The 13,997-nt window shown below is 56.5% G+C and overlaps 9 protein-coding genes across 9 annotated transcripts; 4 read left to right on the top strand and 5 right to left on the bottom strand.

The window, feature by feature from the left end:
- Positions 1-219: 219 nt before the first annotated feature.
- On the bottom strand, positions 220-2,115 carry B0T26DRAFT_755272 (WD40-repeat-containing domain protein; the record flags this gene model as incomplete). Its single annotated transcript, XM_060445939.1, has 3 exons — positions 220-1,324; positions 1,421-1,887; positions 1,963-2,115. 3 exons carry the CDS (start codon positions 2,113-2,115, stop codon positions 220-222), a joined length of 1,725 nt encoding a protein of 574 aa, XP_060293469.1.
- Positions 2,116-2,145: 30 nt separating this feature from the next.
- Positions 2,146-2,558, bottom strand: B0T26DRAFT_755271 (uncharacterized protein; the record flags this gene model as incomplete). The annotated part of the gene is made up of 2 exons (XM_060445938.1): positions 2,146-2,178; positions 2,253-2,558. The coding sequence occupies 2 exons, from the start codon at positions 2,556-2,558 to the stop codon at positions 2,146-2,148; spliced, it is 339 nt and encodes a 112-aa protein (XP_060293468.1).
- Positions 2,559-2,971: 413 nt separating this feature from the next.
- On the bottom strand, positions 2,972-3,625 carry B0T26DRAFT_755270 (uncharacterized protein; the record flags this gene model as incomplete). Its single annotated transcript, XM_060445937.1, has 1 exon — positions 2,972-3,625. The coding sequence occupies one exon, from the start codon at positions 3,623-3,625 to the stop codon at positions 2,972-2,974; it is 654 nt and encodes a 217-aa protein (XP_060293467.1).
- A 160-nt stretch (positions 3,626-3,785) lies between these two features.
- Positions 3,786-4,808, top strand: B0T26DRAFT_596694 (uncharacterized protein; the record flags this gene model as incomplete). The annotated part of the gene is made up of 1 exon (XM_060435622.1): positions 3,786-4,808. A coding segment is annotated over one exon (1,023 nt), but the record flags the coding sequence as incomplete, so codon positions are not given.
- A 225-nt stretch (positions 4,809-5,033) lies between these two features.
- Positions 5,034-5,270, top strand: B0T26DRAFT_622284 (uncharacterized protein; the record flags this gene model as incomplete). The annotated part of the gene is made up of 1 exon (XM_060436095.1): positions 5,034-5,270. A coding segment is annotated over one exon (237 nt), but the record flags the coding sequence as incomplete, so codon positions are not given.
- A 710-nt stretch (positions 5,271-5,980) lies between these two features.
- On the bottom strand, positions 5,981-6,248 carry B0T26DRAFT_724234 (uncharacterized protein). Its single transcript, XM_060442669.1, has one exon. The coding sequence runs from the start codon at positions 6,235-6,237 to the stop codon at positions 6,043-6,045; it is 195 nt and encodes a 64-aa protein (XP_060293464.1). The 5' UTR covers positions 6,238-6,248; the 3' UTR covers positions 5,981-6,042.
- A 565-nt stretch (positions 6,249-6,813) lies between these two features.
- B0T26DRAFT_679473 (uncharacterized protein) lies at positions 6,814-7,687 on the top strand (the record flags this gene model as incomplete). Its single annotated transcript, XM_060440360.1, has 2 exons — positions 6,814-6,987; positions 7,073-7,687. The coding sequence occupies 2 exons, from the start codon at positions 6,814-6,816 to the stop codon at positions 7,685-7,687; spliced, it is 789 nt and encodes a 262-aa protein (XP_060293463.1).
- Positions 7,688-9,002: 1,315 nt separating this feature from the next.
- On the top strand, positions 9,003-11,585 carry B0T26DRAFT_724231 (Adenylosuccinate synthetase). Its single transcript, XM_060442668.1, has 12 exons — positions 9,003-9,091; positions 9,174-9,187; positions 9,295-9,375; positions 9,482-9,746; positions 9,804-9,837; positions 9,906-10,167; positions 10,227-10,308; positions 10,362-10,389; positions 10,455-10,527; positions 10,597-10,742; positions 10,817-10,957; positions 11,081-11,585. Exons 1-12 carry the CDS (start codon positions 9,060-9,062, stop codon positions 11,216-11,218), a joined length of 1,296 nt encoding a protein of 431 aa, XP_060293462.1. The 5' UTR covers positions 9,003-9,059; the 3' UTR covers positions 11,219-11,585.
- Positions 11,586-13,479, bottom strand: B0T26DRAFT_724229 (uncharacterized protein). The gene has a single exon (XM_060442667.1). The coding sequence runs from the start codon at positions 13,220-13,222 to the stop codon at positions 11,747-11,749; it is 1,476 nt and encodes a 491-aa protein (XP_060293461.1). The 5' UTR covers positions 13,223-13,479; the 3' UTR covers positions 11,586-11,746.
- Between the last annotated feature and the right edge of the window lie 518 nt (positions 13,480-13,997).

Raw genomic sequence — 13,997 nt, 5'->3', positions numbered from 1 at the left:
GATGCGGGAATAGTCTCAATCGCGCATGCCAATTGATGACATGCCCCGCACGTGCAGGTGGCACTTGCATATCAGTAGATTACATAACACAATCCCATAGATAAGGAAGTGAGGGCGGTGTGCCACGGCAATATACGGGCATAACCCGCGACTGGGCACACCTTCTACACTTCCAAAATGTAACCTTCTACACACACATTTTACATGCACCTACTTTGGTCATACTGCGCCCTTTTCCCCTATCAACCAGGCTACCGACCAGACCCAATAACTATGGCCTTTGAGGGTTGAAATGCATGCGCCTGTCGCCGGGTCCCAGATCTTCACTGTCCTGTCGCGCGAGCCTGATGCGAGCCGGTCCGCATCGTGCGACCAGGCTACCGACTCAACCGAACCACTATGGCCTTCGAGGGTTGAAATGCATGCGCCTGTCGCCGGGTCCCAGATCTTCACTGTCTTGTCGGCCGAGCCTGATGCGAGCCGGGCCGCATCGTGCGACCAGGCTACCGACCAGACCCAATAACTATGGCCTTTGAGGGTTGAAACGCATGCGCCTGTCGCCGGGTCCCAGATCTTCACTGTCCTGTCGCGCGAGCCTGATACGAGCCGGGCCGCATCGTGCGACCAGGCTACCGACTCGACCAAACCACTATGGCCTTTAAGGGTTGAAATGCATGCGCCTGTCGCCGGGTCCCAGATCTTCACTGTCTCGTCGGCCGAGCCTGATGCGAGCCGGGCCGCATCGTGCGACCAGGCTACCGACCCGACCGAATCACTATGGCCTTTGAGGGTTGAAATGCATGCGCCTGTCGCCGGGTCCCAGATCTTCACTGTCCTGTGGCGCGAGCCTGATGCGAGCCGGGCCGCATCGTGCGACCAGGCTACCGACTCGACCGAACGACTATGGCCTTTAAGGGTTGAAATGCATGCGCCTGTCGCCGCGTCCCAGATCTTCACTGTCTCGTCGGCCGAGCCTGATGCGAGCCGGGCCGCATCGTGCGACCAGGCTACCGACCCGACCCAACCACTATGGCCTTTGAGGGTTGAAATGCATGCGCCTGTCGCCGGGTCCCAGATCTTCACTGTCTTGTCGGCCGAGCCTGATGCGAGCCGGGCCGCATCCTTGATTCTTCCCGTTGGCTTAGGTTGCTCGACCTGGATAGTTGTTGGCTCGTTACTGCTATTAGAGATCGCCTCGGGGATAGGAACACCTAGATTTTGATCTTGCCCAAGGGTTAAAGCTGAAGCACCTGATGATATTGTTGCCCAGGAATTAGGAGCCGGGTTAGTGACGAGGCCGGGTGTAGTAATATTAGATTGCATGCTACCCGTAAGAAGTTAGCCGAACGAATAAGCGGGTCAGGGGGGAAGAGGAGGGAGAGATGAGAATAAAAAATAAAATAAAATAGATTGCGCCTACATTGATGTAGACGCCCTTAATGGGGTGAGTTTCACTCCAGAGGGCTTGCAGGGCTGGATCCACTCATGTTCCAGGGCCTTACCCGAGGGCAGGCGATGTTCGGGCGTCGGCCTCATCAGAGCACAGATAAAAGATTCAGCGCTGTCGCTGGCACCGTGCTGGCCCAGCTCTTGGAATCGCCACGAGTCGGGCCTTATCATACAGTGGAACAAGGCGTCCAAGGAAGGGAAGGCGGCCGTCGCGGCCAACATGCGGTGCGCCATCTCGCCGAGGGACCACATATCACAAGCTTGATTATTGACCTGGACCCCACTTTTGGGGAAGAGGAGCTCGGGCGCCATATACTCCCGAGTGCCCTTGACAGTCGATTGCATCTCGGTTGGTGCTCTGATGCGCTTGCTAATGCCGAAGTCGCTGAGCTTAACCCACCAATCTTTCTGGGGCGGCTGCGATTTGATCAATATGTTCTGCGGGGGTTTCTCAGTATTTCTACAAGGAGGCCATAAGGAGGGACGGCAGAGGGGAGAGGGGGGAGCGCATACCCCTGGTTTAATATCACGGTGGGCAAAGCCCTCGCGGTGCATGTAGTGCAGTCCTTCTAACACCTGGTAGATGACTGTGCGGACATGGGTTTCGGGCATTGGCCCGCTTTTGGACATGTGCTTTTGGAGGTCGCCCAGGGGGAAGTACTCCATGGCGATAAATAGATGGTTATCGGTATCGTATCATCCTAGGAGCTTAACGAAACACTTGGAGTACTGTTGTGAAGGCGAGGTGTTAGCTTCTCTCTTAGCCCCTTTCTAGAAGGCCTCTCTGCCAGTTATCTACTTACTCGCCTGTGGGAGAACTTGGCGATAACCTCGAGCTCGGTCACGTAGTCGAAGTGCCTGGTTTGTGGCCGGGCAATCTTTTTGACGGCGCGCAACGTCTGGCCACGGTTCCCGTCGACGCAGCGCTGGAGCGAGACCTCACCGAAGCCGCCGCTCGCCAGCGGCCCAGCCTCTTCCCAGTGTACAGAGCGCTGGTTGGGCCGCCTGTGCTCCTCGCCATCCGAGTCGTCGTAATAATGGATCGTGAACTTGTCGTCAAAGCTCGTCTCGAGCTTGTTATCACGGACGAGGTCCGGGATGTGTGCCATAGCGGCGGGGCGGATATTTGCGCTATGCTCGCAAGGTCGAAGGGATCAGAAACGAAAGACTTGGGGGGGCAAACTAGAGGCGGCATCGTATTGGGTGCCTGATGCGGGGGCAGTTGTTCGGCCTTGATGCACAGACCACCCGGCGCTTCGCTGGCCGTACGCAGGGGCGGGAGCTAGGGAAGGGATTAGGAACGTGATGGATGGGTGCAGCAACAATGCGGTTGATTTGGCTGGTATGATGGCTACTGCTATGGAAGAGGAGAGGAAAAGGCAGGCAGAGCTCTGGCTGGAAGAGGTGTGGCTATGAGGCATGGTGGCCAGCCTCACAGCACCACAGAACGGGATCGTAAACAAGAGAGGCAGTTGCACGTTTTCTTGCGTCGCAAAGCCTCATGGGATGAAAGAGAAAAATCTTAGACAGCGATCTCACCAAGCCTCATAACCACTTTCTCAATGTAGCGAACTCCTACCGCCACGCTATCCGTGCCTTGGGACTCTTTCTCATTTCCAAAGTCGATATTGCCTGTATCGAGACATGTCAGGCACGTCTCGACAACCTTGGCGTACATGGTGCCCATGGTACGCCGGAGCGGGCCCCTAGCCAACCGCGCAAGGCCGTCTTTGACAAGCTCTGGGTTCTTAAGCAACTCCGGACCGCTCATATTGCCGTCGGATATGGACAGTTCCGGCCCGGGAAAAGGCGCGCCCGAGCTGGCTCCGTAATCGACAAGGCTTTCCCATAGGCCGATCTCGAGCAGGCAGACGCCCAGGCTGTAAATGTCGTGGCGCATCTTGTAATCGACCTGGAGCGATCGGCCTTGCCGTTGCGGATGCCGGTATAGGTTCTTCTCCCAATCATCGTCGCCCGTGCGGCATGTCTTGCCCCCGGCTTCGCGGAGCACGTCGAAGCCGACGAGGGCAACCATCTCGCTCGCTACGAGCCCGGTATCCCCGCCTCCTTCGCCTAGCCTGCTCCGGGGCGGTGCGGGGTGGCAGAGGAGGAGGAGGATCGTCTCTGGCCATGTCCTATGGCTCCATGGGAATCCGGGGACTGGGAAATCGACCATGGCCATATACCTTACCGAGGATTTGTCGACAGCTTTCTCCAAAACGGACAGAAAAATGCTAGCCTACTTTTTCTGTGACTCTGGCTTCGCGACACGGAGGGAAGCGACCTCGGTTATCAGAGGGCTTCTCCACCAGCTCGTAAAACAGCACCCACCGCTTCTCGATTACCTCCTACCAAAATATAATGAGCGTGGGGCAGAGTTGTTCAAATCCTTCGATGCCCTCTGGACCATATTCATGGCCGCCGCCGCGGATAAGAGCACGGGTCGAAAATACTGCATCATTGATGCGCTGGATGAATGCGATCGAGAATCGCAAAATACCCTGTTGCAACAGCTTGAACGATCCTTTCAGAGCCAAGATATCTCGTCAAATTTCCGGATTTTGGTCACCAGTCGGCCGTATTCCGAGATACGCGAATACTTAGAAGGGTTCCCGAACAAAGATTTAGCTTCTTTCTCCGAGAGACAGCAGGACATTGATCTGTTCATCAAGGAAAAAGTGGCAGACCTTGCCCAGAGAAAAAAATACACCGACAAGGTCAAAGGGCAAGTCAGCGATATCCTCAGAGACAAGGCTAAAGGTACTTTCCTCTGGGTTGGCTTATTATTAGCCTGTGAGGAGCTCAAGGGTACCGCTTCGCAACGCGCCGTCCAAACCTTACAAAGCATGCCCAAAGAACTTGATTCGCTCTACAAGAAGCTTCTTGACACAGTTCTTAACCAGGATGAGGTCAGCCACGATGACATCCGACGCATCCTGAGCTGTGTGGCTGTATGTTCGCGGCCACTGACCGTGTTGGAGCTCTCTGAAGCATGCCGCCTGCACCAGGATGAAGAGGGCGCTGAGACCCGGGTCCAGTTCACACGCGAGCACATCGCGTCCTGCCGCCTAATAGTCATCATTCAGGACGACAAGGTGCTCCTGCTGCATCAGTCTGTGAAGGACTATGTATTTAGGGCTCTTGCTGACTATTTCCCTGACGAGCGCGAGGCTCATGCCAACCTTGTCTATCGCTGCGTTGATCTCCTTACCGACCCGGATCAGTCGCGTAACAGCTTCTTGGATTATGCGATTCGGAATTGGCCTCATCACGCACTCATGGTCCAGTCGACATTCGAGGTCGGTTCGCGAGCCGAGTTTTTCCGAATTGATTCTGCGCTACGTGAGCAGTGGCTACAGCGCCTAAGATCGAACCGGTTTGAGTATCCTCAGATTCCACAGCAATTCTCCATTTGGCACGTGCCTGCACGGTGGGGAGTCTCCGCTCTAGTAGAATATATCTCACATCCGGATGGTCAGGAACGTGTTGATTTTGTCGATGGCTCAGGTATGACGGCACTTGAGATAGCTGCTGGGTCCAAATATCCAGATGTGGTTTCTGCCTTGCTAGGGCTTGGGGGGAAGGTGACTATACGGGTAGTAGAGGCTGCGGTTGGAAATTACGGGAATGGCAAGGAAGTGATGGCACTGCTTCTCGACCGGCGAGGAGACCAGATCACCATCACCAAGGAGGTGGTGAAGGCTGCGGCTGGAAATTACGGGAACAGCAAGGAAGTAATGGCACTGCTTCTCGACCGGCGGGGAGACCAGGTAACTATCACCGAGGATGTGGTGGAGGCTGCGGCCGGAAATGAAGGGAATGACAAAGCGTAGCTGAGTGAGATGTTGAAGGATTCGCCGTGAAGGAGCGACTGTCTCAGAGTAGACTTGGTGTCTGTCTGTTGCTATAATTGCGGAATTTTCCCCCGAACCTCAAGGACAGCAATTCACCCCGACTTTGTACTCGACTACGCTTAGCGCTGGTATGCTCTGGTAATTTGGGAATGTGCGATCCGTAGAAGCAAACCCAGGCGTTATCGAACTCCTGGCGCCAGCTAGCCGATGCGGCTTCCTCTTCCGGGGTGACTGCCTCACCGAAATCACCAGATCCTCTGGGTGGAGGGTTGTTCTTTCGCCATTCATACAGGGCCACATCAACTTCATACTTGGCAACAATCTCCTCACGCATCCAGCCTTTCTTGGGGAGGTCGATGTGATCTTGAAAGTGGCGCTATTTAAGGGAGAACCGAGTAGGATCGACGTAGCGAAAGCTTTCCATTACTTCCCGCTTCGTGCGGGCCTGCCTATCGCCTAGCTCGTTTTCACTTTGCGACCGAGCCCCGTCGATTAGGGCCTCCCTGCGGAAGATCTTCTCGAACTAATACCGTTCCTCGTCCCAGTTGAATCGTCTTCGGTTGTACTCCAGCCGTTCCCATGGGTCTTCCGGGATAGGTGTCGGTTCGCGAGACTCGGGGGTTGGAGGGTACGTGTTGTACCCACTGAGGTCGGTATCGTTGCTGCCATTGTCCTTTGACGGCGTCGGAGATGCGGGATTTCTGGGGATGCCTAACTCCTTTGACAGTCGAGCCCACAATCACTTCCAGCCCTTATTAAACACGGATTGTGGCTTGAACGGCCGCATTTCGACCTTGTGTTTCATTATCCGCAGGGTTCTCTGGCGCTCCTTGTAGACTGGATCATGCTCAAGATAGATATTCCTTTCCTCGAGCATGGTCTTTCGCAAGTTGTACCACTCTTCGCCAAAAATGCTTTCGGCCCCAAGCCGCATAGGTCTCGGGACTATATGGCTGTGGCTCAGGCGTCCATGGCATCCGGCCGTTGGGATCGTACGTGTCAGGATCGTAGGTTTGTGGTACTAGCATCTCATCGCCCAATACCGAGGCGTACAAATGTGGTGCTGGCGTCTCCATTTCCTCGCTTTGTGGTTCATCGGCCGCGTGGCTCATACCCTTGGACTCGTGGTTTCCCTTGAGGTTTTCGCTGTTGCGAGGAGCCATCGGGATGAAAATGAATAAGGAATTGATCGAGGATAGTACTGCGATATAAACGCTCGTGGCTTGCGGAGTTGGGGGATGGTGAAGGATGAAATCAACGATGTTGATGAGCGCAGGATGGTATTCTGGTCCGGTAGTTTTCTACCAAAACTTTTTGTTGGTCAAAGGTGCGACAGCCGCATGTTCTCCCTCAACCAATCCTTTTCACGGCGCTAAGCTTCTTCCTATCAAGACCATCACTCCCACCTTTCTCCCCCTTCCCTTCGTCTGGTGCCACCGGATAGATACAGTCGAGTCCTTCGCGGCGAGTCCGCTCAGGTCCTATTCTCAACAAACACATCTTTCCAAAGATGGACGCTCCGGGAACGGTCTTTTACCTTGTTCCAAACAACAAATATGCCGCAGCGATCGTTCAAGATCCCGCGAATCGCGACCGAGCAGCCCCCGCTGTCCCCCACATCGATTCAGGCGGGCCAGTCTTGAGAATTGGACTAGACCAGCTGCCCAAATGCCCACCATACCTCGTACGCTTCGGCCGGCATTAGCGGAACGATGTGATCCTCAACCGCTTCTCGAGAAATGATCAGTGCTATTTTGATTTCAATAAAGAAAACCGGTGAGCTCCTTCTCCACGACCTATCGGAAAATCACGACACGCAACTCTACGAGATCGTTCACATCACCACCGAAGATGGCGAAGAGGAGGAGTTAGGGCGTCCCCAGATATCGAAGACCCGTCGGCAATGCGTCCTGGTACTCGCCTACGACGTCTACAACAAGCGTGACCGGAAGTGGATCTTCAGAATGCGTGACGCCGAGTTTCGCTTAATACCACGAAGGACGCAAGGCCAAGACGAAGCGACACTCACCAAAGAGAGATTGGCGTTCGTGGGCCAGACCGACCATGATCGGACAATCGAAGGGACCATGCAGCGACTCATCACGCTAGGCCTGCAATCCGAGGGATTGACAACTACCTACAAGTCAGCGTCAACGATCACCTTCAACCCCCATAATACTCGGCTCCAAACCCCACTTGAGCCTGAAAAAGACAAGGTAATCCAAATCACGAAGCTTAGACCGCTTGGAAGAGGGGGCCAAGGTGAGGTGCACAAGGTGGTTGATATGTATACCGGCGCGCACCACGCTTGCAAATTCGTCGCCGTGAAGGCGGAGGTACCTCAATGGAAGATCTATTCGGAGGAGGGTGCGCTGGTAGGATAGCTTGTACCAACCAGCGGCCTCATCACCCTAGCTTCCATGCAGAACCAAAATAAACGCGACCTGGGGCAGCAGGACTGGCAAAGAACAGGGCCGCCAGGGTCTGTCACGGAACTAGTCGCGGATCCACGGCTATTCCAAGATGTCATGACGTGGTTCCTTCTATGGCTTTGATTTCCATACAAGCAAGAACAGGACCGTTCAGCGGACCCCTCCATTCTTGGCTGCAGTGCAATGCACGCTGGGGTCTCTTTCAGCGGGGCAGAGCCAACGTTATGGGTGGGAGGCAGCCTGTTCGAAAACGGAAGTACCGTTTTACACAGGGTCCGTGGGTCACTAACAAGGGAAAGAGGGACCCGTTTTTGGATCCCAAGTACCCCCGGTTTTTGACCCCCTCTACCTCGTAGGGCAAGCTTCTAGGGATTGGATTATACGGCGCGAAATTAAGGTGCTATTCACGATTCTGTCGATTGCGAGACTTGTATTCTGTGAACATGCTTAATAGGCGGGGGCGGGGGGGTTCAATGAGTCTCATTCTGACCTTCAATCGCATATATGCCATCTGAGGCCATGTCTGCCACATCCGTGTTCTTGTCCCGTCCACCTTCACCATCGCCGGCATCGGCTATCTCGCCGTTGGGAAAGTCATAAATGGTTTGCAGGAGTTTTTCGTGTTGCGGGAAGGACAGTATCAAGTGGGTAAGACTGCGGCATTGGCACTGTTAGGGGATCTTGAGACTTCAGGAGGCAAAGAAATATTTTTCTCTTAAACTTTTGCTAAAGTCTGGAACTGGACCTAGTGTACAAGAGCTGCACTGCATGCTAGGCTAAATTCGATGCCAAGACAAGCTTTAAGCAGTTGACGTGTTGGCGCTGTAGGCGCGCTAATAAATCTGCCTCGGGCACCTTTCACGGCAAACAGTGCCGCACAGTATGCTGACTGCCAGGGCCTGCCCTGTATTTTGCTAAACGTAGTATTCCAGATTCCATCCGTAGCGTGCTTAGATTGTCTCCAAAATTTAGGCCTAGGAAACAACCCACGCCACAATAAGCTAAGTGCAAACGTGCCTGTCTTCTCGTAGATGGATGGATGCACGTGCAGCTTTGGTCGCAGTGCTCCATTCGACTCGCGTCACGTCTCGGTTGCACTTCCCGTCCCGCCCCCTCGGCCCCATCTTGCCCCTCGATCAGCTCCACAGCAAAGTTACGCCGGGCACACGAGGCAAACCGATCCGATGGCTACCGATCCGATGGCTCCCGATCGCGCAATGGGAAAAATTACCCCTCCCCCGCACTGAAATTCCTTCCTCGAGCCGACCACATTTTCGCGGCATTTCTTTTGCGCGTGCGCGACTATTGACCCATCTTCTCCGCCATGGCTACCATCATCCTCGGGTCCCAATGGGGGTGAGTTCTTGCCAATTGGTTTCCAATGTAGCGACACGAAGCAGCTATGGCCGATGCTGACGTTTTTTTGCCTGATTTTTAGCGACGAGGGCAAAGGTACCGAGGCCCCAGAACCCCCCGGTCTCGAACCGCCATGTCCCAAAATGACCCCTCCAGGCACGCGTGAACCGCATAGCGGGCTGTCGATGCTAACCTCTTCGCAGGCAAGCTCACCGACATCCTGTGCCCGCGGACCCAGATCTGCGCGAGAGCTGCCGGTGGCCACAACGCCGGGCATTCCATCGGTACGAAGCTGCCCTGCCCGTTTTCTGCCTGTCTCTCTCCCTCCCACGCTCCGCGGGGCGCACGCAAAATCCCGTTTACTAACAGACAATACGCCGTGCCAAACAGTTGCGAATGGCGTCTCGTACAGCTTCCACCTCCTCCCTTCCGGCCTCGTCAACCCCAACTGCATGAACCTGATCGGCTCCGGAGTCGTTTTCCACGTCCCCAGCTTCTTCAAGGAGCTTGCCGAGTTGGAGGCCAAGGGCCTGACAGACGTGCACAACCGCATCCTCGTCTCGGACCGGTGCCAGGTCAACTTCGACCTCCATGCCGCCGTCGACGGGCTAGAGGAGGTCGAGCTGGGCTCGCGCAAGATTGGCACTACTGGAAGGTTTGTGTTATTCGAGCTACACGGAATGGGAGACAGAAAACTAATACGCGCGTGTAGAGGTATCGGCCCGAGCTACAGCACCAAGGCAGCGGTACGGAGACCCCCATCCCCCCCTACCGCGCGCATTGCTCGGCTTGAAACTGACTCGGGATGTTGAAGAGAAGCGGTGTCAGGGTCCATGAAATCTTCGACGAGGAGGTCTTCGAGCGGAAGCTGCGCCAGCTTGAATCCGGGTACAAGAAGAGATTCGGCGACCTGCTCAAGTACGACGTCGAGGAAGAGATTGCCCGCTTCAAGGAGTACCGCCCCAAGCTCGCGGCCTACTGCACCGACGCCGTGCAGTACATGAAGCAGGCCCAGGACCGCAACTACAAGATCCTCATCGAGGGCGCCAATGCCCTTATGCTGGACATCGACTACGGTGAGCCGTTTTCGAGTGCCGCCGTGTCAGCGTTGCGGTCGGCTAACAGATGTTTGCAGGCACCTATCCCTATGTTACGAGCAGTAACACTGGGCTGGGCGGCATCTTCACCGGCCTTGCCATCAACCCCAGAAAGCTCGAGTAGGTTACCCCAAAGCTGCAGGCAAGACAAGGTTGCTGACTCGGGATCTTAGGCAAGTCATCGGAGTGGTAAAGGCCTATGTCAGTATACTCCAGATGCACACCCTGTTTGCGCCATTTACTAATATCATAATATCATATAACAGACCACCAGAGTGGGTGAGGGAATCTTCAAGACGGAGGACACGGAAGAGGCCGGCACGAAGCTGCAAGAAATCGGTACGCTCGTCTCATTCTTGCACATAGCGCTGTTCATCATGGCAGACTGCTAACATGGGATGACCACAGGCCGCGAATGGGGCGTCAGCACCGGCAGGAAGCGGAGATGCGGCTGGCTCGACCTCGTAGTCTTGAAATACTCCACGGCCATCAACCACTACACGGCGCTCAACCTGACCAAGCTCGACGTGCTCGACACTTTCCCTACCCTGAAGGTGCGTCCTGCTTCCTTTTTCCTTGGCTTTGCAGGCGAAACAAATAGATGACTAACCAGCGTCGCTGTTCAAAGGTCGCCGTTGCGTACAAGGACCCGTCAACAGGAGAGGAGGTCGATTACTTCCCGGCCGATGTCGGCCAGCTGGAGAAGCTGGAGGTTGTGTACAAGGAGTTTGAGGGCTGGCAGAAGCCCACCACGGCCGCAAAGAGCTACGTAAGTTTCCTTCTCGCCGTTTTGCCGATATTTCTGCGCCATCCAGGTCCGAGCTGAAGACTATTGCGTCCACTTCTACTCGCCAGAGGCTGTTTCAGCTCATGCTAACCACTCTGGAAATAGTATGACCTGCCCAAGCAAGCGCGCGCCTATGTCGAGTTCATTGAGACGTTTGTGGGCGTGCCCATTGCGTGGATTGGGACGGGCCCGAGCCGCGAGGACATGGTCGTCCGCACCAAAGCCGCCGGGCTCGAGAAGTGAGTTGCGCGCACGGAACAGCCGCGGAATGCGGAATAGCCGCAGAATGCGGAATAGCCGCAGAATGCGGAATAGCCGTACCTGGGTAACCCTGTATCCTCACATGACATGGGGCATTGTGAACCTGGCGGCGTGTGGTGTGTGGAGTGCGTGCGTGAATGCGTTGCTTGGGCTAGAGATACCAAAGGTCTCCCCCATTTGCCGGGTTATATAGGGCTTTTTGGTTACCCGGTGCCGTGAGCAAAGGGGGTGTTTTTACTGACGTCGGTGAGAAAATCATCTGATATCCGGGCTTCGCCGTAGATCCAACTGCCGGTGAGAAAATGTGACGCGACCAATAGAAGGTCTGGATTACAGAGGTGAAACTACTACGCTTGATTATTGAATTTGAAGAAAGTAGAAAAGCCGACCCATATCCGGTTTAAACGTGAGGAGAAAATGGCAACTTTCTATATCAACATGGCAGCTATTATATCACCAGCTGGTTAACAGCCCACACCGTCTCGCACAGTCCAGACGCCATGAAATCTATCAACCATCACGCTCACTGCCGCTATTATCGCTTCCCAGCTCGTCCAGAGCATACGCCCGCCGCCACAGCACACGGCCCGTCAGCGGATCCATGACCACGGCGTAGTGCGTTTGGTCGTGCGTGATATACTCGTGGCCCAGCATCTTCAGCACGTCGTCGATCAGCACGCCGTCGGCGGGCAGCGGGACTCGTCTATCTTGTTCTTCCTGCTCCGCAATCTCATGCCGCTGGTCTTGTTCTATCGGGTCTTGCCGTGCACGGAGCTGCGAACTCGCCTCGGGCGGAGACGACCGGGCATGGCCACGCCGCCGCAGCACCGCCGACCGCCTCGCCTGCTGCTCCCGCTGCCGCCGCACCGCCGCCCGCCACACCTTGCGCACCGTGCGCTTGCGGTCCATCGAGTCCTCAACGAGGCTCACCATGCCCGTCTCGGCGACGGCTGCCGCGGCCGCGGCTACCCGCTCCGGCGCCGACTCGTCGCCCACGTCGTGGTTGCATGTTGTCATGAGCGTGCCGTCGCTCCGCACTACTGCTGCCAGGTGGTCCTTCTCTACCGCGTACGTCCGCTGCGCCGTGCTGAAGATCAGGTACGCTGCTGTTGATGGAGAGTGTGTCAGTTCGGCTAGCAGGCTGTCGATGTTGAGGTCGTGCGGATCCTGCTGCTCGTGCGAGTTTTCAAGTTCGGCATTCGGAGTGTCTGGTTTCACTTCCCCTGGGGCTAGCGGCGATGATGAGGCAGCCGGGTGCTCGACCGCCGCGCGCCCGTCCCTCCGCCGCCGCAGCGGCTCGGTCCCTGGCGCCGCGGGGCCCAGCAGGTAGTAACGCAGGGTGCTCGAGATGGACGGGCGGCGGCCGAGCAGCACCATGGCCTGGTGCCAGCGGTAGGCGGCGCGCTTGCGCCAGGTGCTGCGATCGTGCGTCGGCCGGAAGTTGAGGCTCAGGCTCAGCCCGCGGCGCACGCCCGTCAGCGCGCCCACGTACCCAAAGTACCCGACCGTCGTCGCCACCACGGGCCCGCCCGCCGCTCGCACAAAGTCCAGCTCCACGATCAGGTGCCGCAGCTCGTCCATGTCCCAGTCCAGCGTGCGGAAGTGCACGATGCGCGACTTGCTTGGGATCGCCGCCGCCGCCGCCACCGGCTTCCTCGCCGCTCTAGCCCCCCGGGCCGCACCGGCCCTTTCGCCTGCGTCGCCCTCGGCGTCCCCATCACAGTACGCCATGCGCACGCCGCCACTCGTACACCCGAGCAGCAGATCCAACAACACGTTGAACGCGACCAGCAAGTACAGCGGCAGGCCCGTGGCGGAGGCAATGCCGCGCAGCTCAGCCGTCTCGTCGTCGGCGTACACGCGCCGCAGCGCCACGCGCGCCAGCGCCAGCAGCCCGCGCTGTCCCGCCCGCCACCCCCTCGGCACGACCGTCGCGACCAGGTCGCCGAACAGGCCCTCGAGGTCGGCCGCGCGGATCGCGGGCATCAGTTGCGCGGCAATGTGGTCGTACCGGTGCTCCGGCGCGACGGAGAGGTCGACGGTGAAACGCGGCGGCGTGCGGCCGGCTGTCTCCCAGATGGGCTGCGCTTTTGGGCGCGCGGCGGTGCTGGTGGTCTTTTTATGTTTGGCAGGTGCCGGGGCGGCGTCGCGAGCGTTGGCATCGTGGCTGTTATTGTTGTTGTTTAATTGGTTTGATAAAGAGGTGTTTGTTGTTGTGTTTGGTTCGCGCGTCTCGGGAGCTGGTTTGACAGGTTTCTCCTGCTCCTGTTCCTGCTCCTGTTCCTGCTCCTGTTCCTGCTCCTGCTCCTGCTCCTGCTCGCGCGTGTGCGACGAGTGTCGGAGGCCGGCCGACTCCATAGCTTGGACTACCCAATGAAAGGTGAGAGATTCGTGCTCATCCAAGTGCAAAGACGAAGAAGGTGCGACTCATTATATTGAGTTAGCTGCTGCCTCGAGAAATCTCGGTTCTTTCTGCGCGCTGGCGTTGACTTTGGAGTCCTCAAATGAAAAGAAGCAAGACTCGGCGCGCACACGACAGACAGAAAATGCGCCTCTGCTGAACTAGCCAAGGCAGCCTTGGGGCTCAGCTCGGACTTGTCGTACGCCGCGGCGTGTGGATGTTACGTGTACTGTGCATTTTGTGTTGTCGAAAATGACAGGTCGGCGGCCAGGCAGCAGCCACAGCGGGGCGTCTGCAGTTGCTGCTCTGCTCATTTGGAAAGCAACGATTTCCGTCCGAAAACACTTGCAAAAATAAAAA

Source organism: Lasiosphaeria miniovina (assembly GCF_030549165.1).
Source record: "Lasiosphaeria miniovina strain SMH2392-1A chromosome Unknown B0T26scaffold_6, whole genome shotgun sequence".
NCBI classification, from domain to species: Eukaryota; Fungi; Ascomycota; class Sordariomycetes; order Sordariales; family Lasiosphaeriaceae; genus Lasiosphaeria; species Lasiosphaeria miniovina.
This window is presented reverse-complemented; position numbering and strand designations above follow the sequence as displayed.